The sequence below is a fragment of the Talpa occidentalis genome, unplaced genomic scaffold (genome assembly GCF_014898055.3).
Source record: "Talpa occidentalis isolate TD23 unplaced genomic scaffold, MPIMG_talOcc4v2.1 talOcc4.2, whole genome shotgun sequence".
Taxonomy (NCBI): Eukaryota; Metazoa; Chordata; class Mammalia; order Eulipotyphla; family Talpidae; genus Talpa; species Talpa occidentalis.
In genome coordinates this window covers 136,449,732-136,477,482 of record NW_023602073.1, presented here as the reverse complement: position 1 = coordinate 136,477,482, position 27,751 = coordinate 136,449,732, and the positions used below count along the sequence as shown (strand labels likewise).

At 34.6% G+C, this 27,751-nt stretch overlaps 1 protein-coding gene across 1 annotated transcript; it reads right to left on the bottom strand.

Moving 5' to 3' along the window:
* Positions 1–753: 753 nt before the first annotated feature.
* PEX3 (peroxisomal biogenesis factor 3) lies at positions 754–27,621 on the bottom strand. Its single transcript, XM_037520502.2, is given in 13 exon segments — positions 754–979; positions 1,450–1,546; positions 7,127–7,208; positions 7,211–7,248; positions 9,245–9,315; positions 10,019–10,187; positions 10,763–10,817; positions 10,924–10,990; positions 11,280–11,404; positions 12,606–12,649; positions 16,168–16,249; positions 18,989–19,120; positions 27,425–27,621. Coding segments are annotated over 13 exon segments (1,119 nt in total). The 5' UTR covers positions 27,498–27,621; the 3' UTR covers positions 754–895.
* Positions 27,622–27,751: the final 130 nt, after the last annotated feature.

Here is a 27,751-nt window from a genome sequence, read left to right as displayed (position 1 = left end):
CGCCATTTATTTTTTCTGAACAAACGTTCAGAGAAAGCATCAATTATGAGTTAAATAAAATGAAAATTAGCATATCCTCTCCAAATAACAGCAAAAATGCTATGGGACAAATAAATTAATGGCTGTAATATATTAACTCAACAAAACCACATTTTACCAAAATATTTTATTGCAATAAGGTATTCAGTGTGCTCAAAATCAATACAAACGAAGTTATTAAAATTATTTACAAACAAATGAAAGTATGTAATTAATAACAGTAAGTATAAGTAAACAGCATCAACACAATTTTACCTCGAAATCAAACTGTAATTTTCTAAAGCTTGTTAACAACAGTAGATAAAAATTGCTGATCATGATTGTTAAGTTGTTAAATTCACGTTTCCATAAAAAAGAAAATTCCTTCATCAAGCTATATTTGAAATAAATAATTTATTCTTATAAAGAGTAATTGGAGAAAGTCTGATTCATTCCCATATATTGCAGTCCAGTGAACTTTAGGATTAAATAGCATATTTTCCAAACTTCTCACCTAACCCCAAGATTTTTCACTCAGTATTAATATGAAAGTATACTGCATTTCATATTGTATTAAAAAAAATCTACATTAGTTTCTAGATAACTTGGAACTACTATTCATGGTGTGACACATTATTAATAGTTCAGTATTTGCACTGTGTAAACACAAATATACCCACAAACCTAGTTTGTGGATGACTTAAAAAATATATTAAGATGTAAATTAAATCTTTTATTATGAAATGAAGACTTTGATTAAGAATATATTTTTTATTAGGCATTTTGGTAACAAATCATTACCCTATATATAGTTGGTTTATTCAGTGTATTTTTTTAAGTAAATAAATTCCACTGTGGCTTTTCTCGAAGAAAAAAATCACTTCTCTAGTTGTTGGGGAGTACTAAAAGCCTCGTACACATTAGCAGCAAAGTCTTTCACCTGTTCCATCATCAGCAGATCCTAGCAAAAATGACAACAAAACATTATAATTTGTAAAAAGTATAATTTAAATCCATTTCTGTAATCAACCAGTGAATTTACTTCTACAATTTTTGAGAACAAGTCTTAAAAAGAAAACCAATTAATGCGAGGAATACCGTTTCTTACAATAAATTCCAGGAGATAGTGGCTAAGTTCTTATATGAAGGATGGTGTTCTCTCTTAAGTATCAGAAAATTCAAGTGAGCACGAGGCTTGTCTTGATTTCAACAAATTTATGGTTAAATTCTCTTAAGACCACTAGATATTTTACCTCACAGACACACACTCTTATTTACTCTAGTGGTGCACTCTATCACACACTATACGTGGTTTCAGGTTTTCCATTTCTCTGAATAAGTATCACCGGAGAGAAATGTAGTTTTATACTAGACACACAGCACATCCCAAAATACAAACTTTTTAATAATGCCCCCAAACTTTCTTCTTACCTGAACAAAATGACTAGGTGTTTCACTGCAAACTGAATGGATCTGTCCATTTACTATGGGGATTATCTTAGCTAAAGGCAGGCTCACACTGGAAAGACTGAAAAATTATCATAGTAATAATTATTTTCTGAAATTATCTTACAGGAATTTAACATTTTAATTATAAAGGTAACAGTCACTGAAAAATACTGATCGAATGAAAAAATAAAAACCATACATAGTTCTACCACCTAAAAATAAAAACTATAAATATATGATAATTTCTTCCAGTAATTTTTATACACATCTATGTTTTTGTGTATTTTTTAACATAAAACCATCGCATCTGAGACAACAATGCTCTGCATTTTTATTCATATATGCATTTCCCCATCTCATTAAAAGTTCTTCCAAAGGTTTTGCTTTTTTAAATTTTTAAAAAAATTTTTAATGAAGTGCCATTATTTATATTCTTGTTAAATTTTTCACAACATAGGATTTCACTACTCAGGTGTTAATGAGTACATAGTAATCCATCATCTGGCAACCAGCTTCTTAGAATTGTGAATTTAAGTTTATGTCTAATTCTCTTCAAAGCATTGTGTAAACATGGAATTGCTGCATCAAAGGGCATGGATGTTTTTGCCAAATGCATACTGCTTCTCCAGCAGTGGGGAGAATACCTGCTCCATCATGTTTTCTTTCTGTATCAAGCTTTATCTGTATGTCTGATAGCTGAAACTGGGATCTCACAGTTTTAATCTGTATTTCTCTAAATTAGTAGCAATGTTAAATGTTTTTTCCCTACTCAGTGAACTGTACCACTATCTATTTGGCAGTGTGAGCCAAAATCCTGGGCATCATCATTGGTACTTCCTTCTCCTACCTATACTATAATCCTCCACAATCCCAAGTATTTCTTCTATGGGTCTAGGTAAACAATATCTCCTGTGTGGTGTACAGCAATAACCTTCAAACCAGTAAGTGCTCCATAAGCATTTGCTGAAATAATAAATAGTATGTGTGATTAAGTATGATGTAATGATTATTAAATGATGAAACTAATTTTTGTGAGTAGGACATAGATTTAGGTTTATTGCATTAAATATTATGTTTCACAATATATAATTACTTAATATATCATACACATAATTTTCTTGTAAACATCATGAAAACATTGAGACTATGGTGGGTGTCTAATGAGTGTGCTTTGCTGTGCTTTGAGGCAAATGAAAAACAATGCCTTTACAAAATTGGTGAGGAAGTCAGGCACTATTTTCTATCACGACATCTTTGTAGCATGTTTTCAAAATCTGACATGATTTTGTTTACTTGTTTGATGTCTCTTTTTGTATTAAGAGTTTAAAAAAAAATTGAAGACACACTATCATAAAAGTCTGGGACATCAGGTGCATATCTATCTTAGTGTATTATCCCAGCACTTTAGTAAGAGCGGAGCACAGTGCATGCTCAATATATGAATCAATTAATAATTAAGTCTTCATCCATTGCTATGTCCCCAACTTTCACTGTCCTAATTACTTCTCCACAAAGCAATCAAAGCGACCCTACAATGTATATCCCACCATGCCACTCTCCTAGCATTCTCAAGCTGATATCCATCTTCTTATCTGCTGCATCCTCCAATTTCACCTCACACCTTTTTTTTCCCTAGTTCTACCCATTCAGCTACCACATCGATCTTCTTCCAGGTCCTCAAGTGTATCTTAGCTTTCCTGTCTTCAAAGTTTTCACCATGGGACTTCTGCCTTGAATGTCAACTGCTTCATTCTAGTCCAAGGCTATATTTAATTGTGGCTCATCTTTTAGTTCTCAAATTGTTTTCTCAGGGAAACTGCTTAATGTTTCCTACATTTGTAAAAATACTTCTCTATAAATTTCAGTGTTCTTTCCCATTTTACATAGTTTTTACAATTATGCTTATTGTCTACATCTCTTCCTAGATTATTAGAGCCACAAGGACAGAGGCCTGTAAAGTGCCTGATACATAGCAGGTGCCAATAAGTAGATGTGACTTGAATGGACAAACTAGTGATTTCTGTCTGTTCTTCTGTGAATTATCTGTATGTGTTATGACTATTTCTTTCTTCAGGTGTTTGCTTTACTGACGTGTATAATGCTCTCTGTATATAAATGTATATAAATCTCTCTGCATGCCATTTTAGTTTGCAAACATTTCCCCAAATATAACATTTGCATTTAATATTGATTATATAAGAGCTAATAACGCTAGTCTATGAGTTTTAAATTTTACAGCCAAACTTATTATTTTTCTTTATATAAAGTTCTTTACCTTTATTTTTAGATTTTCTTCATTAGATTACATAAATACTTACATTGTTTTCTATCAGTTCATTTATGTTTTTATTGCTGAAACCTCCTGGATATATAATATATATGTATATATGGTATACATATGTATATACAGTCTATACATATAGTTATGTGGTATATATATGGATATATGGTACATATATAATATATATGTATATATGGCAAGGCTCTAAATTTATTATTATTGTTTTGCAATTAGTCATTACAAAATGACTAATTATGTCTTATCATCATTTACTAATTTATCTCTCCATCATCTTCTTTATAAGCTAATAGCCTATATATTTTGAGAAACTTTCTGGGTTTTATATCCTAGTCTATTGGGGAGTAATGTATTATCCTAGTTAGCTGCATCTTATATGTTCTATAGGGAAAGCACATTCATTGCTACTTTTTCAATAATTTCTTGAATATTCTCAGCCCTCTACTCCTTCAGATCACTTTTACTATCAATTTTTCATGATCAAAAATAAAGCAACCACTTTGACTACATTTATAGATTAGTATCTTTACAATTTTCAGTTGATTCTCTTAAGTTTTTAAGCACAAAATCATGTTATCTCACATAGTATTAACTTTTTCTCTTTCCTGAACTGATGCTAATTTCTGAAGATAAGAATTTAACTTAAAAAAATCACTGTCAACTAATAGCTCATGGGAATAATAAAGATGTTAAATAAGTTGTCTATTTGCAAGATATATAAAAATAAATGGTTTTCCTAAATTTGGTTCTCAAAATTAATCTTTACTAACCTCTGCATTGGTTACCATAATAGAATGAATAATGCTGAATAATTATGTCAATAGTGACCATCTTTATGTCATTGATTTTTATGTCATTGATTTTAATGGAAATCACCTAGTGTTTACCATTAAATGTATTTTCTTTTAGTTTCTTATAATCTATTATTGTATAAAAAAGTATTTTTTATTTCTTGAAGACAGTTATCCATAAGAAATGCTAAATTTGCTAGCAGTTTGACCTCAAGTTATTTACTTTTTCTCTTAGAAAATACTAGTGTTTCCTAGAGCTATTTTAAAAATTCATTGAGACAACATTATAAGAAATAGTTATCATACTGCACATGGAATAAGGAAGTCTTGGTTGCATTATTGTTGCTATAAATTTCTGGATTTCATTTGCTTATATTTTACTTAGGAATGTTACATGTGTAGTCACACTTTAAGTCTGTATAGTTTTCCTTCTAAGTCCCAGCTTTATCCATTATATTTTCTGTTGGGTTATTACTGGTGATAGGAAAGTTTTTGATTATAAAATATATATTATACATATATCAATACATATACATTTATATGCATGTTATATATAGTAGACACATGAATATACACACTTACAAATGCACTTACATAATTGGAGCTTTTAATAGTTTGCGTTACTTTTCAGTTGATTTTCTAGAGGGTTCTAGATTAACTGCAATACACATAATTAGTGATATTTTGTCTCTTTGCCAATGTTAAAAGTCTTTTTTCTTGACTTATTGTTTTTTTTTTTTATAGAGGCATGTTTTATTTATTTATTTGTTTGTTTATTTGTTTATACAAGCACTGGGTACAGTCAGAAGCGCAAGAGGGTGAGAGAATTCACCAGAGCCAGAGCGGGGAGCAGAGCAGGCAGAAGGACCGAAGCACACTGCTGAGGGGAGCAGCGGGCGGCAGGAGAGGTCTGCGCGCCATGTGGGACCCTCCTCCGGTGGCCGGGGAGCAGCCGGGGATTGAACCGGTGCTGCAGAGGCCGCGGGCAGCTTCGCAACCCAGCGCTCAACCGCTGCGCCACCGGGGAGGCCCTTTTCTTGACTTATTGTGATGACAGTGCTTCCGTGATGTGGTCAACAACAGGAAAGACAACAGGTATGATAGAAATATTCCTAGTATTGGATCAGGTAGTATGAAGTTGGTTATTGACATGAAAAGATAGGAAATATCACTAAATGCCAAGACTGTGTAATGAAGTTTGAATGGACACAAGAGAATCTCTGATTTTGAGAGGAGTAATGTAAATGTAAAGCAAATAAAGAATAACTGAGGAGTAAGTCTCCACTTCAAGGTGGCACATGTGGCTCACACATGAAAGTACAGATAATGAGTACTAGAGGAGCTCAGAAAAGGAAAACTTACAGTAGGGTTGATATGTCCGCAAAGTAATTTTTATTTTTATAATTTTACTGTGTGTAAGATCAAATATTTGTTCATGTTTAAAACATGATGACACAATTATTATAACTTGTTATTACTATTCAGGAAGTAACTAATACCTTGCTAGATAAAAATTATGTTGAAATTTTATTATTTGGACAACCTTGATTTAGGGAGTATAAAAGGGGGTGAAATTTATTTTGGTATAATTTGAAGAATTGACAAAAAAGATCTTAGGATATTTAAAATGTTTCAGAAAATAAACTTTATGGCTTTTAGCATCCCACATACTCAAAGTTTGTTGCAAATTACTCTTTTTTATAAAATAAAGAAAGGTCCCAGAAAATTGGGGAAATAATCTCTTGCCCTATGTATTAAAGAATTAAATTGGATATTACACATACATACTGCATATCAATTACTGTTTCTACTAATTTTAATGGATGAGTTTATAGTCAATTAACACTGATTTAGTATCTTATTTTCAGAGTTTAATGTAAAAAACCTACAAAACTGAGATCCTTAAAGAGTGTAAATTCTAGTATGAGATCAAAAGTGCTGATGTTGACATGATAAGGATATATATAATAAAACCATAAGATATGTTTTGACAGCATGAATCCATGACTTACGATCATGGATTTTGATCAAACAGTTAAGATCAAAATTACTAACAACTACACTAAATAAATAATCCCAATCCTATAATAAAAGGTGAAAATGAACACATTTATATAGTTGTAGAACTACGAGATGATTTATAATGGGAATCTTCAACAAAAGTGCCTTATTGTTACAATTACCAAAGTATTGTATTATGTAGGCCACTTATGGCTTACAGTACATAATTAATAAGAAAACACATTAAAACAAATACATTGTCAGTTTTTTGTTTCTAAAAAGTTAAAAAACTAATAGCTGCAATTTGGCCTACAGATAGGTATTTTCACAATGTAAGTACTTTAAATAGTGGCAAAATTTTTGGAAGAAATATGAGCTTTAATATTAAATACAGAAGGAGCTTCTACTAATGATGGGATGACTGGATTAACAGTTTAATTTGTTGAAAAATAAGCATTCAAATTTTATTCACTAAGATTTACCTGGAACAAAAAATAAACACACCTAAAACACTATTTTTTTTTTAAACACTCATTAGATGGGTGACATTTTTATTATGTCATCTTACCTGTTCATGGAGTCACCATGTTGCAGGTCCTGTTCAGTAGGTCGAAAGAACTCAGCCATATTGTCTAGTAGTCTACTAAACCTCGGTTTAAACAGGTATTCAAAACTGTACTAAAATCTGGACTACACAAAACAAGAAATATGTTACTTTATAGATTCTCAATGAAAAAGGAATTAAATTCAGTAACTATGTGGTTACCTTTGATATATATTCCTAGTCACAATCTAGTTTTCAGTCTAAAACACAGTAAGTATATCGAGTCAATCCTTAATAATTAAACATAAAAAGTTAGCTTATTTTATTTAGCACAACAAAATGAAGATATTTCTTTTGCTAGATTTTCTTACATTAGTATGCTATACAATATTTCTTAAAGTATCAACATTACTTTTCTTGAAGAAAATTCTATAGTCATAGATTATGGTTTGTTTTGTATGCCTATTATGACATTCCAGTGAGATAGAAAATTTTATTATCACATACAGATGAGGAACTGGATACTTGAGGGACGAAGAAATTTGTCCAAAGATATGTAGTTAAATAAGCAGGCAGTTAAAATTTGAAACCAGGTCTTTTTGAACTTAACTTTCAAGCTCTTTTCACTGTACTATATTAGTATTTCATAAAAACATTTTTGATACAAAGAATAATGTATTGTGCTGTGAAAGAAATATGCCTCATTAAACAAAAAATTAGTTTTATCATCACACATAGAAATTCTCAATCCAGATCAACTCATGGGAGTGAAGAGCTAGGTCTATACATTTGAGACTTACTAGTAATTAAAACAATGGATGTGTTTAAAATTGCATGGAGCAATTGAGGATGAAATAAGAACAAATATCTGGAAAATACTAATGTTTAAAGGAAAGACAGAGATAGAGAAACTTAAGAAGAAATGATCTGAGAATTGTTAGAAAAATTAGGAATTACACTGTCATGAGAGCCATATGAAAAAATAATTTCTAGAAAGGCCTGATCAATAGTGTCAATTATCAGAGAAAGGTTAATTAATATGAACTTTATAGGCTGAGCAGACTTGGCAAAAGATCAGTGTGATCTTTCCTAGAGCTTTATGGAGTGATTTGGTGGAAATCTGAATAAGAAAGAAAGGTAGAGATTGCTACTAGAACTTGATAAATGTACACAGTAGATTCAGTAGCTGAGTTAACCCAATAATTTGCTGATTTTCTCAAAATCATGAAAAAAGTATAGGCTGAAGACATCACTGCCTCAAAATACAGAAAGAAAGAAAATGGGTTTAAATATCTTTGATTTAAAAGGTATTTATGGTTGTCTTTGAAAGCACAGTTTGCATAATTTGGTGCTTTTTTCCATTTTTAAGATCTCTTCTGGGTAATTAAAAATAGTATACTCAGTTTAGGAAAGGTGAATTTTTTTTTTTTTTTTTTTTTTTTTTTTTTTTTGGTGGGACCCTTGCAGGCGGCTGGGGAATGAACAGGCACTGCAGAGGCTGCAGGAAGCCTCTCAACCCAGCGCTCAACCGCTGCACCACCAGGGGAGGCCTAGAAAGGTGAATTTTTAACATTCAAAGTTTTAGGAACATTATAGTCTATCTTAAAAGGGTTAGGGGAAGTATTCCTCAAAATCATGTGTGTACACATTAGCAGCAATGTGTAGGTATGTACACATGAGGGGTAGCTGGAGCTCGCTCAGAGCATCTCTTCCCAACTCAGCACTGAGTGGCTTCAATTTGGTGGTCAGATTAGTTATGACTGCAATTTCAGTTTTTGATTTTTTTTTAAATAGACCTGATTAAGAACCATTTACTAGTATGTGTGGATATAACAGAATCATCGTCAAAAGGTTTTTTCAAAATATAAATATTAACTATCTAGTTTCCAGCCCCTCAACAACTATATCAGAGTCTCTAGAGTAGGCATTGTCATCTTAAAAAAAAACAAAAAACCCAAAAACCTGCTTCCTTCTTTCTCTAATAAGAAAACCACTATTTTGGATAGGAAGGCAGGTAAGTAGATTTAAAATTTAATTTCAATAAAACAAGGTTCTGAATATGTTGTTCAAGAATAACTACAAAACGGTCATAAGTATATAAAAGCAGAAACACATAGTTTTTGTTATGTGTAATATACATACCTTTCTAACATGTCTCTAGTTTCATTGAGCAGTTTAATAGTAGTAATATCTCTAGGAGAAAGCCCACAGGCCTGTAAAATTAAAATGCCATATTTCAGGGTTTCAAATATTAGCAAGAGATCAGGAAATTTAGTCTGTTCTAGCAACAGTCAAAAAAAGGTCAAACTCACAAAGAACCTGTAAAGGCTCATTTGTGTAGGTAAATATATTTTAAACATGAGCAAAGTACAATTATACTTTGTAAGGTCTTTATTTACCTCCTACTCTTGGGACTCATTTCTCATCACTGATTTACCTCAAAAATCAAATGTGATTAAAATGTAATTTATTTGTCTGCAAATGAAGGTTCAGATTCCATCTTGGCATACAAAGCTCTTTATGATCTTGCATCAACCCTCAGCTCTACTTTCTATTACATGATCTCTTGCAAATACGCTCAGGCCAAGTGAACTCCTGAATTCATCTCCTGAGCTTTCCAAGTGTGCTGAACATGTCGTACTCCTACTATATCCCAGGCATACATTGTAGTATTACATAACTAAGACTCAAAAAAATTTGCTGATTATCTAAAATTATAAATGTTTTGCAGTAGAAATCATCTATATTTACAGTTGTGTTTCTAAATTAATGAGGCTTTTTTAAAATTACTGGAAATATATGCTTTCATTCACTTACCTTTTCAAGAGATTCAGAAATCTAAATTTTAAGAGATAGTACAAAAGAAATTTAAAAACAGAGTAACTGGTTTGGTTAAATGGTTATGTAATTAATCACCTGAGCTGCTAATGGGGTTTCTTCATCTGGCATCATATAATGGCATAACAAAGATTTGGATTCATCTTTATTAACCCAAGAAGAAGACTGATGCTGCTCCACAAGGTTTCTTATTTCTTTTAGTTTTTGCTCCAGGTCCAAAAGGGATAAAGAGTATTTAAGAGAAACACTAGAAGCAGAGAAGGGTAAACTGGGATAAATCGAAACTATACAACATATCCTATACACACTCTTATCAGATTACCATCTGAGATCCTGTTTCATCTAGTCAAACCTGAAACTGCTACCTGTGAAATCACTAGCATAGATTAAGAAATCAGCTACCAGTTAGGGCCCTTATTATAAAGTGAAGAAAAATCTTGTAGCAGATTTCACAAGAAATTCCCACTGCAATTATATCACTAGCATAAACAGGAGATAAGAACTTTAGAGGCAGATGTAGGCTTTTTATATGATTATCCAAATATTTCTGGTTTGTATAGCAATCAATCAATAAACAGTGAAATATTAAAACTTTTCCTTTAGTATCAAGTGGTTGATACTGAAGAAGAAAGTGGATTCCACAAAGCAATACTACCCTCCCGACCTACCCTCCCACCCAAAAGGCTTTGTAAAGTGTATCAAGTCACAAAGAATTTTACAGACCTCCATTAGTCAAGTCACTAGTTTCAGTAGAATACTTCTTACTTTCTTTCATTTATCAGAATCAGGAAGTAAAAAAGCAGCCAAAGCAAAATGCCCTACCTTCCTAAAATCTTCTGCACAGCTTGTTTAATGACGGTGATTAGTTCTGTGAGACCTGTGAAAAGAAAAACAAACATAAAAGCTTGTTCACTGTTCGAATTCCCCAATAATATAAATGAATGAATGAAAATTAGTCTACAGGTCAGAAATAAGAATCTTACCATCTCCAAGGAGGTGTTGAATACTTGATAAATATTGCTGTTGGACATCTGGGGGAGCAAGAGTTGTCTGTACAAAATAGAAAAAAGGTAAAATTATTCAATATTAGTAGTAAATTAATAGTATTTTCAGTATAACATGAGCTGAGATTTTTCAGGACCTGGAGTGACAGGTAAAATAATATTCTTTAATATAACAAAAGGCCTAGTTTCAAACCATGAAAAATAAAATGCTAAGAGGTTCTAGTCACATGAAATACAAAGATACTGATTTCATAGATATCATCTCAATAAATCATATTTAATTTCAAGCCTCTTGAAAGAAAAGGCAATACCTATTTAAGCCTATTAAAACTTACGGTGCCATTTTTGCCAACTGCTGCATTATCCAGGTAAATATAGCCACCAATTATGTTTAACTGGACTCGCAAAAGAACAACCAGCATACAAGTACTATATACAGCTACGATACTTCTTGTGAAACCTTCACAGAGAAAAAGAAAGCCATTTGGTATTATTAAAACAGAAACAAGAGTGTAAAATCATGAATCATCCCTATGATTTTTCATATGATGACTTTAAAGGTACAATTATAACTATTTTCAATACAAAAACATATCAATTCAAACTATTTTACATTTTAGCTCCTTAAAACTTGTTTGATGTAAATTAGCTATGAACTCTTTATTGAAACAATAACCAATATATTGAGTGAAATGTTTTATATTATCAGCTTAGAAAGCAAAACAGGAGAGTACTGGGAAGAGTGGTAGTCTCAGAACTCGGAGATGTCCAGGAAGCAGCTCAAGATAAGAGAAGAGGGCTGGGGATGGACAAATTTAGTTTCAAGGACAGATAAAGAAGGATAAGTCCATTAAAGGGCTGGAAGAAGGTATAAAAAGATAGAATAATACCTATCAGAGTGGAGGTGTTTACTATTGATGGGAGGTTTAGTAGGAACAGAATGTCCAGTGGATTTAGCAATCCAGAAGTTATTAATGCTTGTGAGAGACACAGGAATGAAGTGGAGACACAGGAATGAAGCCAGTCTGTAGTGTGTAAAAGAACGTGTGGGAGTGAGTAAGAGAAGAAAGGAATGTAGAAATCTCTGGTACTAAATATAAGGGGCGTGAGAAAGTACAATAGCTGAAAGGAAATACAGAGTACTAGAAAAGTTTCATTTATTTTAGATAGGCAAAGCTTAAGCATGATTCAGCTGATAAGGATTAATTGAAAGAACAGGAAAACAGGACAACTGATAATATGAAATTCTGAGATGTATATCTATATCTATCCATCCATCCATCCACCCATCCATTCACCTCTTTATACATAGCCCAGGACAGCTCTTTGTTTCAAATTTTTATGTCTAATCAAAGTTTGCATATAATATCAAAGTACAGTTACTATCTGGGTTGGAGTGAAAACTGTCTTTAACGCATATTACAGATACCAGTAACTAATAAAGACATATGAAGTTACAAGTAATCATAATAATACTACCACCATGACCTCCAATTACTAAGTGCTTTCTATAACCAGACATTGATCTACTTGCTTTTTGAGAATGATTTAATCCTAATGACACTATGAGGTGGATAAAGAAGAGTGATCTACATAATGGAGTACAAACATTTCTTCATAAATATTTAAGAATGTGCTGTTAACAGACTATGTAGGCTTACTTATTATCTTCAGATCTTCCCATATCTCTAGTTTGTTTGAAGGCCTAAAGAAAAGAATATCAGAAAATATACAAATAATAACTAGGTAATCAAATAGAAAACTTTGAATTTATAGCTCTATATTTAGTAATAGATTACAGCAAAAAACAAAGGTCACAAAATAAAGTAAAAAACAAAATCATAATTTCATTAATTAATGATTACAATCATCTCCACTAGTATATCTGTATAAATCTTTGCAGTCTTCTTCTCCCTCTGGGCACATGCACATATGTATTATAAAATCACTAGGAAAAGAAGGAAAAATATTTAGTTCTTCCTCATATTTACTGTTTTCCAAATAAGGCAGGTTGTATAATGCTTCTAAGATAAATTAGGAAATATTTTTTGTTTTCAAGTATGATTATAAATCCCTGAGTTGAAATATACATTTGCTGTGTTTCAACCAGCCATGGTTATTATTCTTATCGATGTTCAAATTGCTCATCTTTGACCACTGGGGGACTATAGAGGTTGGCTCCTGGGTTCTTTTGACATGTCTATTAGTCTTTAATAGTTTCCTTACTTTCTGACAAACAAAAAAGCTGTCCGGTTTCATCTTGGTCAATTCCTTTTTTTTTTTTTTAAATTTATTTATTTATGCATACAAGAACTGGGGTACAGTCCAGATATGTGGTGGGTGAGAGGATTCACCAGAGACAGAGTGGGGAACAGAACAGGCTAATATAGACTGAAATATACTGCTGAGGGGAGCAGCGGGCGAGTCAGGAGAGGTCTGCTGCACCATGTGGGTTGCTCCCTGGCAGGTGGGGGGAATCGAACTCATGCTGTAGTGGCTGCGGAAAGCTTCACAGGTTGCGTCTTAACCCCTTGTGCCTCCAGGGAGACCCTCATCTTGTTCAATTCTTGCTGCAGAAGTTAATTACCCATTTCTTAAAGAGTCCTGGTTCTTTTAGTGGGCGGAAGGAGGAACCCTAAACTTTGTACACTCCAAATGGGTTCTACTACCTACCTATGTGAAAGAACCTTTTTTTGTTTGTTTTCTTTCTTATTTTCAATCTGTCACTTGTAAAATAGACTGAAAATTACTAGAAAAATCAAATTAAAAAACACGAAGAAATTACAAGCCCATCGTCTTTATTATCAAACTCAGATATAAATCTGTATTTCAATAAGAAGTTGAATTACCATTACAATTGTACAGTATGACTAGTTTTATCTTTCTTTGCTCCTGAACAGACTACACAGCTTTAGTTATCCTTTCTTAGATGAAGCAGGTTCAGAAGATAAGTGGTTAAGGTATCACTGAAAACTTAAGCTAAGGCTCAAGTTTCAGTGGAATGCCATATTTATTGATTAAATTAGGAATCAATTACAATTTAACAGTTAGATATTTTAATGCAAGTAAACCACATTTTCTGAATGCAACCTCAGAAAAATTCCAAAATCATTCTTATAGAAATTCTAAATTAAGAAAGATAAAAATATTATTGGTCACAAAAATTTCAATATAGGAAGGGCTTGGCAGTAGCAATCTATGGAAGGGTAAGTTACGGTACTTTTGTTGAAACTGCATTTTATTTGGGGTTACTTTGTTCGGTGGTGACAGTGTTAAAGTCATCCAAGACATTTCTTCATGTTAATGTTCTCCATTATTAGGCCTTAAAGGTAGATTTCAACTTAAGTTCTAATATACAGCATGGTGAGTACAGTTACTAATAATACATTTTATACTTCAAATTTCTGAAGAGATATTAAGTGTTCTTTATATATTAAATGTTTCAACTACAATGGCTGCAACTGCATTGGACATGTACAGATTTTTGGGTCATTATTCCCTAAATAATATAGCCCCATCAACTATGTACATAGAGTTCATATTATATTCAGTAGTATAAGGGAGGATGTGTGGAGATTATATGCAAATACAACATCATTTATACAAGAGTCTGAGCATACTCAGATTTTGCTATGGCCAGGGACCTTGTAATCAATCCCTCGAGATATGGATGGATGGATACTGCACTAAGAAAACAAAATTACACCTTTTTTTAAAAGCTGCCCAGGATTACCCATCAAATTAATCCCTTTCTTCTCCTGCCTCCCATATTTTCTCACCACATTTTGCTTTTGCTTTTTACCATAGACTAAACATAATATGTGTTTATAATTTATTTAATCTGCTTCCTCCTTTATATGGTAAGGTCTAAATTATCTTAATTACTTTGATTTCCCCAAAGCACAGGGAACATTGGGCATTCCTGGAAACATGTTTATTGTATTTGTTATTATATTGCTTTTATAAACATGCTGTTCTCTTATCTCATTTGTCATGCTTCCCCAATAAGCCTAAAATGCAAGGTAATTAAATCTACTTATTTTCTATCCCCTACTTATGGACATACAGGTGGTAATTCTGTATTTGAGAGGAATCTACTCATATATTTATTCTTCACATTATTATAAGAAGGAATACTTAACTTAAATTTTGTATCTGTAAATAACAGTAAAAGTGTAGCAACTTTTAAGAATGATTAAATTTAGGGGAATAAAGCCTTATCACAAGCATTATACTTTAATTAGATTTTAAAAAAATCTCAAGTATACATATCCATTATTATTTTGGGATGTAATCTTTGAATAAAGAATATGTTTTTAAAGAAAATTTCCAGTTTGTTACTTAACCTGTCTGAGCACTACTGTCCTGATGTCTTACTTGCATAATGGAGATGATAATATCTAGCTCACGATTGACACTATGAGAACTGGGAATATATATATGAAAGGTACTTAGCATTTGTCCCAGCAGAGACACACTCTAGAAATAACACTTCCTTCACTCTGGTTATTGGAAGGTGACTACAAGGAAAACAAGTGGTTTAGTAAAGAAAATAATTAGAATTTATTTAGTGAATGCACCCTTTTCCCCATCCTGTTAAGTATAATGGGAAGCCATTTCCTTCTGAAGTCTTTCCAAAAACTAAAATTAAAATTAAAACATACTAAGTAACAATACCCCAATCCACGCTACACTCCATATACAAGGTCTTATGTGTGAAAGTGCTGTGTACACAGTAAACTATCAAGGTAAGTAGATTATCATTTCAGAATGGTCATGTTAGATTTCTATTTCATTTTGTTAATATAAAATGCAAGTTCATATGCCTTATTTATTTGAAATGTATGTTCATGGGCTTTATTTACTATATTGTAAACTCTTCAAGAAGCATAGTTAACATAACTTTGTCAGCTTTACAACATCTGATTTATAAACACATTCCACAAGCGCTCAAGAACTATATTTCTTAGTACCATCAAAGCAATATAAGATCTATTTATATGAAAGCCAGAATACATACAAATATTACCTTAGATTCTTTGTGCATAAGATAGAACATTAAAAAATGTATAAAATAAAACATGAATTGAGTGATATAGCTGGTAAATATTTTTTCTATATGAGCCTATATAAGATATAATTAGAAAGAAAATAAGGAAATAAAGTGCATTCCATAAACTTTCAGTGTAGTGTGTAAATAAAAATGTTGTAACTTGTATTTACCTGTTTTTTAGCAGGGCTGTGAGGCTTTCAGAATTGAGTTGCTGCATTAGGGCCTCTCTGAGTGTTGGAAGCATGGAGAGCACTATGAAATAAAGAAAATAAAAAGGTTATGAGCTGACTTGACATCCCTCACTTAGAAATGCCATTGTTTTAGAATTGGTTACAGGACTAGCATCTTGCAGGGGTGGGAGGGAAGTTCACAGTGAGCGTTTTCATGTTACTACTATTAATAATAATAATAAACAATTATATACTAATACATCCTTTATCTGTTTATGTTAAGTCAACAAAAATTATACATATACTATGATCATGCCAATATAACAATTACACAAGTCTACTTCCTTCCTGGCTAGTTGAAGACAGCATTCAGGTCTTTCTTTAGCTGTCTGGGGTCCATGATAAACTTCCCCACAAATCACAGGATGACACCTTCACCAGCCTTGAATCTGTGAATCTGGCAAGTCTCTGTGCCTCAGTTTACTCATGTAAACTGAGGACAACACAGAGTTTACCTTATAGGATTGTTGTTAAGGTTTGAGACATACATTAGAACACTGTTTCTTTGTACATGGAAATGTTCAGGAAGCATTAGCTCTTAGTATTATCATTATTACCCTTTCACATTCCCGTTTGTAAGTAAACATGTCAGAAAGCTGATTTGGGAAGCTTTTCAGTGAACTTGTATTTTGGCTCCTTGTGATCACCATATTTTATATTTAATTGCCAGAAATAGCTACTTATTTACCTAGGGTTGTGCCACTCATGTCTTTATCTGGGAAGAGATCAACCAAGTGACAGCTCAGCTGCCTCTCCCCATGATTGGAGAGATTGCACTGATCTTGGCAGTGACAGTACTCAGTGGGGATGCTGAAGCAGGCCCATTCCTGTGGTATTCCTCTACCAGGCAACTTTGGTATGAGGGCTGCCCACTGACTACCAAACTTTTAAAACTATGTTGTAGACTCAACCAAGAAATGTGTTGAGACTCCTCCTACCTAGTCTTCCTTCTTCCTTTTCATTCAAGTCAGAGCTGCTCTGTGGCCCAAAAGCTTTTTGTGCCCACTTATGCTCCCTCCATTTTATTCTTCATAGGTCCCCCAACCCTCCTTAAGGTTTGTGCACCTCTAATGCTCTCTGAGCATTTGCTTTGCAGAGGACCCAAATGACACAATGGCTTATGTCAAACTGAGATAAATTTTGAAATCCCACGAGCTACCTTTCTGTTTTCTGGAAATCCAAATAATAATCCTAAAAATGGGCTACTTTTAGTCTCAAAAAATTCATGATCATGTCCTCATAGCACCATTACACTGATACTAAATACCAATTTAAATAATTACATAATTTCTGAGAAGTCACTATTGACTGATTGTTATGCATTTTATATCTACCATTTTATCAAATGTATTTTATATCTACCATTTTATCAAATTTTCATGAAACATTTGCAAATTGGGTTTATGACATTCATTTTATGGAGGAGGAAAAATGAAATTTAGATTTTCTTAAAGATGTACAGATAATACATGAGGTAAAACTGGGAATTGAACCAGACCCTCCTCATCCTTGAGCCTGTGATCTTATTCACTGTCTTATCCCAGCTGTCATTTTATGCAGCTATTTATGATTACTTATTTGCTTTATCGAATGAAGGTAGCTTTCCAAGTATTATTCTTTCCCATGTTAAAAACCATACTCCAAATGTAACTCTGCATGTGTTTTCTTAACCTTAATGTCAACTTTTTTATTTGTTAAATGGGTTGAACTAAAAATAAATTCCTTTCAACTGAAGAAAATTCTACATTTAAAACTGGACAAAGAGAACCTACTTTTATAAATTCTTTCTAAATTAATTGTTATTGAAAGGAATGTTAGATAAAGGATTAAGGTTTAAACAGTAAAAAAAGGAAAACAGGTTTCACATAGATTTGAGAACTAATTCTTCAAGGAATTATGCCAATTACAACATAACACCTTATTCCCTTCAAATAGGGGACCCTGTTAGCAGCTTGCTAGCTCTGGAGGCTAAATGATCACCAAGAGTTAACATCAACTGAGTGTATATTATTGTGTTAAACTTACAGATATGTAGTTGCCTACTATATATTTAACAAACTTAAGGCTCTTTATGACTTCAAGGGATAATCCCACTTCTAGTGGGATTAGGTCTGACCCAGCAACTTTACTTCCTATTATTCTTCTGTTGTTCATTTTGCTCTAGTTACACACATAACCTTTTGGCTACTTCCTGAAGGTGACAAATTCATTCTGCCCCAGGCATTTTTCATAGCAGCCTCCTCCACTGTTGAATCTCCTCCCGTGTGACCTCTTCAAAGAGGCCTGGCGTCTTAAAGAGCATCACCACCCTTCACACAGTTTTACTCTTATGGCAAGTAGTCACTGCTGAAAGTTATTTGACTTGTCATTTACCATCTTTTTCTCTTACTAACATATAAATTCTAAGAGTCAGGGTTTTTAATTGGTCACCTTTTGTTTTCTTAGTGCTGGGTACCTCAAGTATTTGCAGAATATATAAATAAAATGAACAAATAAGTATTTATATTGTATATTGATGTGTAGGATATTTAAAATTCACTTTAAATAAGGTATTTCAGTTAAATCATATCAATATTTGCTGGATTTATCTTTCTTTGCCTTCACCTCTCAATTTTGGTTCTGGAGTTATGCAAATTAATACAAACCATCAAATAACTTCATATACATAAAATAATAATTTTAACAACAAATAATTTAAATATTTTAATAATTATTTTAATAATAATCATTATTTATAAATAAATATTTCTGTTTGCATTACCTGTCATATTGCAAGTCCTTTGATTACTTTCAAAATGATATTGTCGTCGTGCTTGGGCAATGTATTCTGCTGCCTCTCTTTCCTGAATTTCTCTGATTTTCTTCTGTCCATATTTTCCCAGGATATATACGCCTAAAATCATTTTAAAAAACAAGCTAGTATATTAATCCAATTAATTATATATTAACATTCCAAGTAATGATTTTAATCTACTTTATCTGAATATAAGGGTAATATCAATGAAAAACTAAAAATTAAAACATTTAAAAACCTAAATTGAGAATTGCATAAGAGCTGTCACATAAAAAATATAAGGTGATAAAAATTGTGAACTAAAGAGAAGGAAAAGGAGACTGACATTTTAACAGCAATGACAGATAGGCACGTAAGGAGTAGATTTGAAGAATTAGAAGGCATCACAATGCCTTCCATAGTGAATTGGAGATATTCTAAATGTCCAATAGGGAACTGTTTAAGGAAATGATGGTCCAGCCATACAATGGAATCTTAGGTGTTGCAAATCATATTGCTAAATAGTTAACGACGAAAGGAAATCCCAACCTTATATTGTTAGATAAGAAAATAAGATCCCAGAAGTTTTGCTTTCCAATTTAGATACACAGAAAAAACAGGATTTTAATTTCTAACATATAATAAATAGTGATCATAGTGGAATAGCAGGCTTATTTTTTCTTGTTTGCTTTTCATATTTTCAGCTTTCAATAAACATAAAAAACCTAAAAAATATGTAAGATAAATTTTTTAAAAAGAATGAAAGAAAGGAAGGTAGTCAGGCAGACATCTGAAACTATAATTAAAGTGGAAGTGGGGGGGATGCAGGCACAGAAGTTTCCTAAATTATAACACTGTAGAAATATAGATGAGGTAATGTGGCCTGTGATTTACTTTCAGCATAGACAGGACAATATAAATGTGCATATTTTGGTCTATACCAGGTAAACACTTCAGAAGCATTAGTTAAGTTGGCTTTAGAGCAAAAGCCACACTCCAAGCACTTCAACTCACTTTTTCTAGCATCATGAATATCAAAAATGGATTTTCACAGGTGATGTTAATGGTGTTTAAGATAATTAATATTTTAGTAATGTTCACATGAACAGGTCTATATGAACATTGCAATTCCTTTATGTTCCAGAATGGCTCAACTTTGGATTCTCAGCTAGTAGGTCAGAGGATTCTTAGTCAAGGAAGTTACCCAAGGGAGTCAGCCAGCAGAATCCTACAGCTAGTTTACTGCTACATTTGCTTCCAATAAATCTTTATGATTGGCTTTGTTGTATCACAAAAAGAGGACAGAACACTGGAACTTCAATGAGCTTATCAAACAGATTATCACACTATTTTAACTATGCTTGCTAACAGCTATTTTTATGTGTTGCAGAGTATATTTTATTATAACTTGACAACAAGTTTGTAGGGGAATAACTAATCATCACCAACCTCCAACCACCTCACAGCCAAAAAGAACCTAAGAATGATTAGATTTGTATTACCTAAATGATTAGAGTTGGCTTTTTACAAGGGGGAATGGGTAGCCTTTTAGAACCTGCAAACACATCCTGAATTATTTTAATCAACACAGGCACTGTAGATGAAGTGATGGCATATTAAATACTCTTAAAAATAATAGCTCAGTAAAAGGTCATGCACTACAAATAATTACATAGAAATAAAGTATAATTATTGTTGCTATGTTTGTATGCAAATAAATGCATTATACTCACATTTAAAGAACAAATAAAAGTTCATACAAGTGGTTTCATAGCTACTTTTTTTGTTAATACATCCTCAATAACTGATAATGCCACAATATCAATCGGATAAAGAAACTGACTTTTACGAAGTAACCCATGGACAGGCCCCACTAACATAGCAACTTTTAAAATGAATAGCTGGTATTTTATTTGCACAACAGATTCTAAAACTTCTGTGTAAAATGATTATTCTTTCTCAAATTATATGGTAAAATGAAACATGACATAATGCTTTTTGAGAGCTGGGAATTTTCTCTGTAACTGCACATTTAATTTATGTATTTGTATATGTATTTTCCTGGGGAGAAGGTTCACTACTTTCATGAATTTTTTTAATTATAAATTTTATTTTTATATTCCCCATACAATTGCAACCCCCTTATTTTGACCCCAATCCCTCCCCTCCCTGCCCCCCACCCCCCATAGAGTGTCTCTGGTTCATAGTTTTTTGGTGATTTTGATTTTTACTTTCTTATAGTTATTCTTTTTCCTGGTCCCTTATTTAAATTTTCTAGATTCCTGCTATGAGTGAGACCATCCGGTATTTTTCTTTTTCTTTCTGGCTTATTTCGCTGAGCATACTTTCATGAAATTCTTAATAGTGTCTTAAAATTTTTTAAGGAACTACTATGTATGTCTGATAAATGTAGTATGTTCTAACTAAAGCTAAAAAAAGGAAAATTGTTCAACTGTGTCCCACCCACCCTCTTATTCCAATTTCCCCTGCAAATTACACATGTTGAAGTCCTAGTACCTCAGAATGTGACCTTATTTCAAAGACAAGATTTTTACAGAGATAATCCAATTAAAAAGAGGTCCTTAGGGAACTGTCATTCGTTTCCTTCTAAGAAGAGGAAATTTAGACACAGACAGGTATACTGGGAAGATTGTAGCAACAAAGGAGGAGGTGGCCATCTGCAAGCTAAGAAGAAAGATCTGGAACAGATCCTTGTTTACAGCCCTCAGAAGAAACAAGTGAATTCTGCCAACATCATGATTTTGGATGTCAGGCTTCCATAAATGTGAGGTCATAAATTTCTGTTCTTAAGCATTCAGTTTGTGGTAATTTGTTATGGCAGCCCTAGCAAACCAATACATGAAATTAAGGCTAAAATTCACAACCCACGGCTTTTTTTTTTTTTTTTGCGTTAGCTCTTAAATAAATTCCTACAGAAGGTCTAATTTACCCAGGCTCTCATTCCAAAATTCATAAGTTGTAATTGAGTCAGATTTTCTCCCTAGGAAAATAAGAATGAGGGTAGAGAATTCATTTAAAATATGGAGCTCAAAAATCATCTTGAGTTGATTGAATTCTACTCTGAAAGACAGGAGATACATTGATGGTTACAGCACCAACTACTTTGGCAACTTTGAGCAACTTACTTTTCTCTGGACCCAAATTTAATTACTTAGAAAATGAAAAATTGGGTTTATAAGAGCTTTAAAATTTCTTCTGTAGCTATGACTTTATGAATGATGAAATCATTATCTAAACACAAGAAAGAAATGTAAAATGTTTTAATGTTTCCTTACTGTGCTCTGCTGGTAAAGCAAAATATCCTCTAGTTTTTCCATATTATTAAATTTGAATCCTTGCAACACAACTGTTTTACTAAGTTAATAATTTCAATAAGAGTTTGAAAATAATCTAGTAAGATCTCTCCCAATCAAATATATAACCATCTCCCATTTGGATTATAGTTTAGAAATATCTTCTAAATTTTTTCCACTTTACTCCACACCCTTTACTCTTGTCTTCATTTAGATCTAGAACATTAAAGCTCTGGAACTGGTTTAACAGCTTTCCAACTCTCTTACACTTCTGGTCTCACAACCTTCTAATCCATCTTTTATATGCGAAGTAATTTTCTAAAACATCAATCAGACTGCCTCATTTCTGTGTTTAGAATTCTTTCATATTCTGCCATTATTTCTTAACCTGGATTCCCTGCTCCACTTATATCAGAATTACTTGGGAGTACTTGTTTAAATGTAGCTATTAAGAATTTCCTTGAAAACATACCCAAATGTTTTCCTTGAAAACATCCCCCAGTGTCTTATATGACACTGCATCCCAATACATAATATTGGTACAGAGTAGGAATTTTTTTTTAAGATTGATTTATTTATACAAGCACTGGGTACAGTCAGAAGCGTGGGAGGGTGAGAGAATTCACCAGAGTCAGAGCGGAGAGCAGAGTAGGCAGATTGATGAAGTACACTGCTGAGGGGAGCAGCGGGCGGCAGGAGAGGTCTGCGCACCATGTGGGACCCTCACCCGGTGGCCGGGGATCCAACTGGCGCTGCAGAGGCTGGGGGCAGCTTCGCAAGCCAGCTGCGCCACCAGGTAGGCCCCAGAGTAGGAATTTAATAAACATTTAATGATGAACTGATGAATTGTAATCTGGACCTAAAGACTCAGTCTGATTAAAAGAATTCTGTATTTTAACCAAGTTCCTTGCATTATTTTTATCCATACTAAAGTCTGAGAAGCACTGATATATAGGATAACGTAAAATAACAAGGAATACCCTTCACAATTTGAGCTCTAGGTATTTATCCAAATTCATCATTTACCAACTCACATTTGTTCCCTGATTCATCAAAAGCAATGTCTCTAAACCTGTTGAACAGTCCCTTTCCCTGCTGTGCTTTCTCCTTTGCTAGCTTTACAACTTAGCTCAAGTGAATGTTCCTCCTCTAAGAAGCTTGCAACTTCACCTCTCTCTACTCTGCTCCCACATCACACTGCTCTATTATGGTACTATAATACTACTAATGTGCTACTCTTTTATTAAAAAATATTTATTTATTTATGCATAGAAGAGCTGGGGTGCAGGCCAGAGATATGGGTTTGTGTGTGTGTGAAAGGATTCACCAGAGACAGAATGGGGCACTGCTGAGGGGAGTAGCGGGAGAGACAGAAGAGGTTAGCTGCGCCATGTGGGCCACCTCCCTGGCAGGGGATCGAACTCCTGCTGCAGTGGCTGCTGACAGCCCCATAGTGCTGCTTCTTAAGCCCTTGTGCCACCAGGGAGGCCCCAATGTGCTACTTTTATTAATTTCTATTTCATTTTTTTCAGACTGCTGTATGAGTTTCCCAAAGCCAGGAGCTGTGTCTTATTCCTCTGTATTCCTAGAGTCCAATATAGTAAGAATAGGCCCTTACTCTCATTCAGATATTTGTTGAATGAGAAAGTGAATAGATGACAATCTGAAGAGACCAGAAATTACAGGGGTAAGATATAAATGATAATTCCATGCTCTGGGCTTTTAAGAAGCCCAGGAAACAAGGTAGCAACTATGAATGTGATTGTTCTCTGCTCTGCAACACTTTTTCTAGCGTAGTATTTCTCAAAGTGTAGCTCAGGCACTTCTAGAGGTCTTCAAAACCCCTTTTTAGGGCATCTGTGAGACAAAACTATTTCCATAATACTACTAAACATCACTTGCCTTTTTCATTCTCACACTCTCCTGAGTGTAGAGTGGAGTATCATAGAGGCCACATGATGTGGTATCAAACGTGAGTGAAGGCAGAAAGAGATGGAAATCCAGTTTCCTTTAATTAAGCCACACAATAAAGAGATCTGCAAAAGTGTAAGAAAGCCACACTTCCCTCATTTTTTAAAAATGTTATTTATCTGTATAGGTTGTTATTTTAAAATTAATTAATAAATTAAAAATGTTCTTACTTTTAATCTCCAACAGGGTAGCTATTAATAGATACAAATTTTTAAAAGATCTTAATTCTTAATGTCCTTTATTTTTGAAAGTATAAAGGAAACCTCAGGCCTAAAAAAATTAAGAATCACTGCTTTTGCCTTTTTGTAAATTGGCCAAATTGCACAAATTGTTGTAAAGCAATTACTCATCCAAAATGCAAGAAATTGCTACTTAAGAAGATCTGTAACTCAAAGTTTGTACTTATGTTTTTCCCCCATCAGCGACTGGCCACACTTTTTTCAACATGCATGCTGATATATTCTTTAGCTCCCAAGCCTGTCAAATGTGCTACTTCATCCACGTTCTTCCTGATCTTTTGCAATTGCATGCGTTATCTTCCAGCTTAACCTGTAACATTTTTTCCAGCTCTTTAATTGTTTTGTAATATAATTATCTGTACACTTGCTGTTACGGGTTTATGTGTGTGTTCCCTCAAAATTCTATGTTGAAATCTTAATGCTAGATGTGATGATATCAGGAGGTGAGGTCTGTGACAGGTGTGTACATAAGGGTGGATTGTGAATGGGCTTAGTACTCTTATAAAAGGGACTGAAAGATCTTAAGCTTCTTCTACCATGTGAGGGTGTAACCAGAAGCCGACACCCCTGCCTCTACCCATATGATCTGACCATGTTGACACCCTGATCTTGGCTTCCAGCCTCTGTAACTGTGAGAAATAAATTTCTGTTGTTTCATAAGGGTTGCAGTGGTATAATGTGGAAAGAATGTGTGTCTAGGTCTAACTAACATACCTGGGTTTGAATTCTATCTGCTTCATTATTAACTCTGAGACCTTGGGTAAGTTTCTTTTATTTTCAGAGACCTACTACCCACATTTTTGAACAGGGATAAGAATAATTACCCAGTTATCATGTGCGCTTAACCGAAAGAACTTAGCCCAATGCACAGTACAGTGGGCACCCACTAAATGGTAGGTAGTATATTAAAATCTGTAAATCTTGTATCGCCAACCATATTATCTTCAATGCTATAGGCTCCAGATAAACATTTCTTATGTTAGAGTAACTAAAATGTAACATAAAGGATCTTCCTCTGAAAGAGAAAGAATATGAGGTTCAAACAAATGCCAATCATGGCCATCTACTCTTTTACCTTTTCTGTGTAAAGATTTTCTCTTTCAGTGCCTCTGAATTTCCCCCTATTTTGCATTCCTCTTAATCTGTAACTATAAAGCTCTTAATAGATTAAAAAAAATTTACAATTACCTCTAAGTATATTCCTTTAATTCCCCCTGTGATTATTTTTAACCTACCATTAGGCTGTGCCATAAGTCTGCAGGGCTATGCTATTCTTTTTGAGGTTGCTAAAGAGGTATTTTCCTTCCTTCAATAGCAGCAAAAATACTTTATATTAATTCTAATCACATGTATTTTAACATTTCTACAAATAAAATTGACTTGGTGGTCTTAGTAAACTTTAACTAATAGATATCAGTGGCTGAAGATATCAGTACTCAACGGCTGAGGCGATCAGAACACATTTTTTTTTTTTTTTAATTTTCTAGAGGCATGTCTTATTTATCTATTTGTTTGTTTGTTTGGTTTATACATGCACTGGGTACAGTCAGAAGCCGGGAGGGCGAGAGAATTCACCAGAGCCAGAGCAGGGAGCAGAGCAGGCAGAAGGACCGAAGTACACTGCTGAGGGGAGCAGCGGGCGGCAGGAGAGGTCTGCGCACCATGTGGGACCCTCCTCTGGTGGCCGGGGAGCAGCCGGGGATCGAACCAGTGCCGCAGAGGCCGCGGGCAGCTTCGCAACCCAGCGCTCAACCACTGCGCCACCTGGGAGGCCCAGAACACATTTTTTTAATCTATAAGGAACATCTCAAATAATTCAATAAAAATTTACAAACATGATCACCATTAATTTGTAATAGACCTCAGGGACCTGGAAAAGACTGTCCTTGCTTCATTAACAAGAAGGCTGTTTCAAACTTTCAGAAATCAACAAATCTGAATTGATGCTAAAGAGCATTTAAATTTCAAATTGTTGGAGGTGGTAGCAAGAGACAAGCAACCAAATGCTTTGGGAAACTTGTTTCATCTTTTAAGTACATCTGTAACCAAAAGTACGCAGTTACTAATAACAAAATTTCTCAAAAACTCAAGTTCTAAAAATTTCCTCTTCACATTCCCCCATTTCTTTCTTCTACAATTCACAGCCTGTTTCTTTTCCCACTGAAATCCCTGCGTACAGTGCTGTGACTGTCAAAAGAGGGGAAAGGTTCTCAAGATGGTTATCTGTTTCTAAATCTCCCAGCCCGGTGCAACTGAGTTGTGTCAGCTAGATGAACTTGAGGATTCTGAGGAAGATTGCACAACAGCCTGCAAGCACTTTCTTACAGCAGAACTGGCAGCACAGTTGGTCTTCTCAAGGAGCAGCAACAGAATTAAAGCACTGATTCGCGTTTGTTTATCTGGTGGTATGTCTTTCAGTCCTTCTGCACAACGGTGCTGGCTTGAAAAATTCCCATTTCCTTTAAAGAACACTGAAAGTGTAGGCACAGGGACTCTCCTAGAATATTAGGAAACTCCTGCGAAGGGTGACAGCCAGACTAGGGGCGGGAGAGCCAAACAGAAACGAAGAACCTAACAGAAAAACAACAGAGGTGCCTTACAAAACATGTGCCTAAGAAAATGGTGCCTGGAAACAGAAACGCAACTGTGGTGGGTCCTTCAAGGTGCGTGAGGAGAACAGGCAGGGTAAAGGGGCAGTGTCGGGGCCACGGGCACAGACACAACTGCAGAGACCTAAGGAAGACTGGGGGTGTCACCCTGCTCCCCAGTCTGAGGCGGAGCAAACCCCCTCGATGCTCCCGGACTGCGGGTGCCCGCCCCCGCCCCCTCCCCGGTGGGAGACAGTCACCTTTCTCCCTCCGCCTTCTCCCCTGCTCCTGTCCGGAAGCGCCGTCACCCACCTCCGAGGACCGTGCCCAGGAAGATGCACTTCTTTTTGTGACGTTTCAGAAAATTCCACATCGCTCGCAGCATCTTCCGACCCTGGAGGCGCGGGCTGCGTCGAGGCGGGAGGGCTGCTCACCGGGAAACCGTGTCTTCGTCACCCGGCCCGGCCGACCCGGCCGGGGCGCCGTCGTCCCGCGGGGCGCCCTCCAGGAGTCACGAACGCGACTTTCCGCGGAGACCGTCCCCGGGCGGGAAGGGGGCGTGGGCTCCGGCGGAGCAGCTGCGCTTTCTGCTGCGGCCGCCGCCGCCGCTCACTGGTCCCGGGCGCCTCGGTCCTTCCA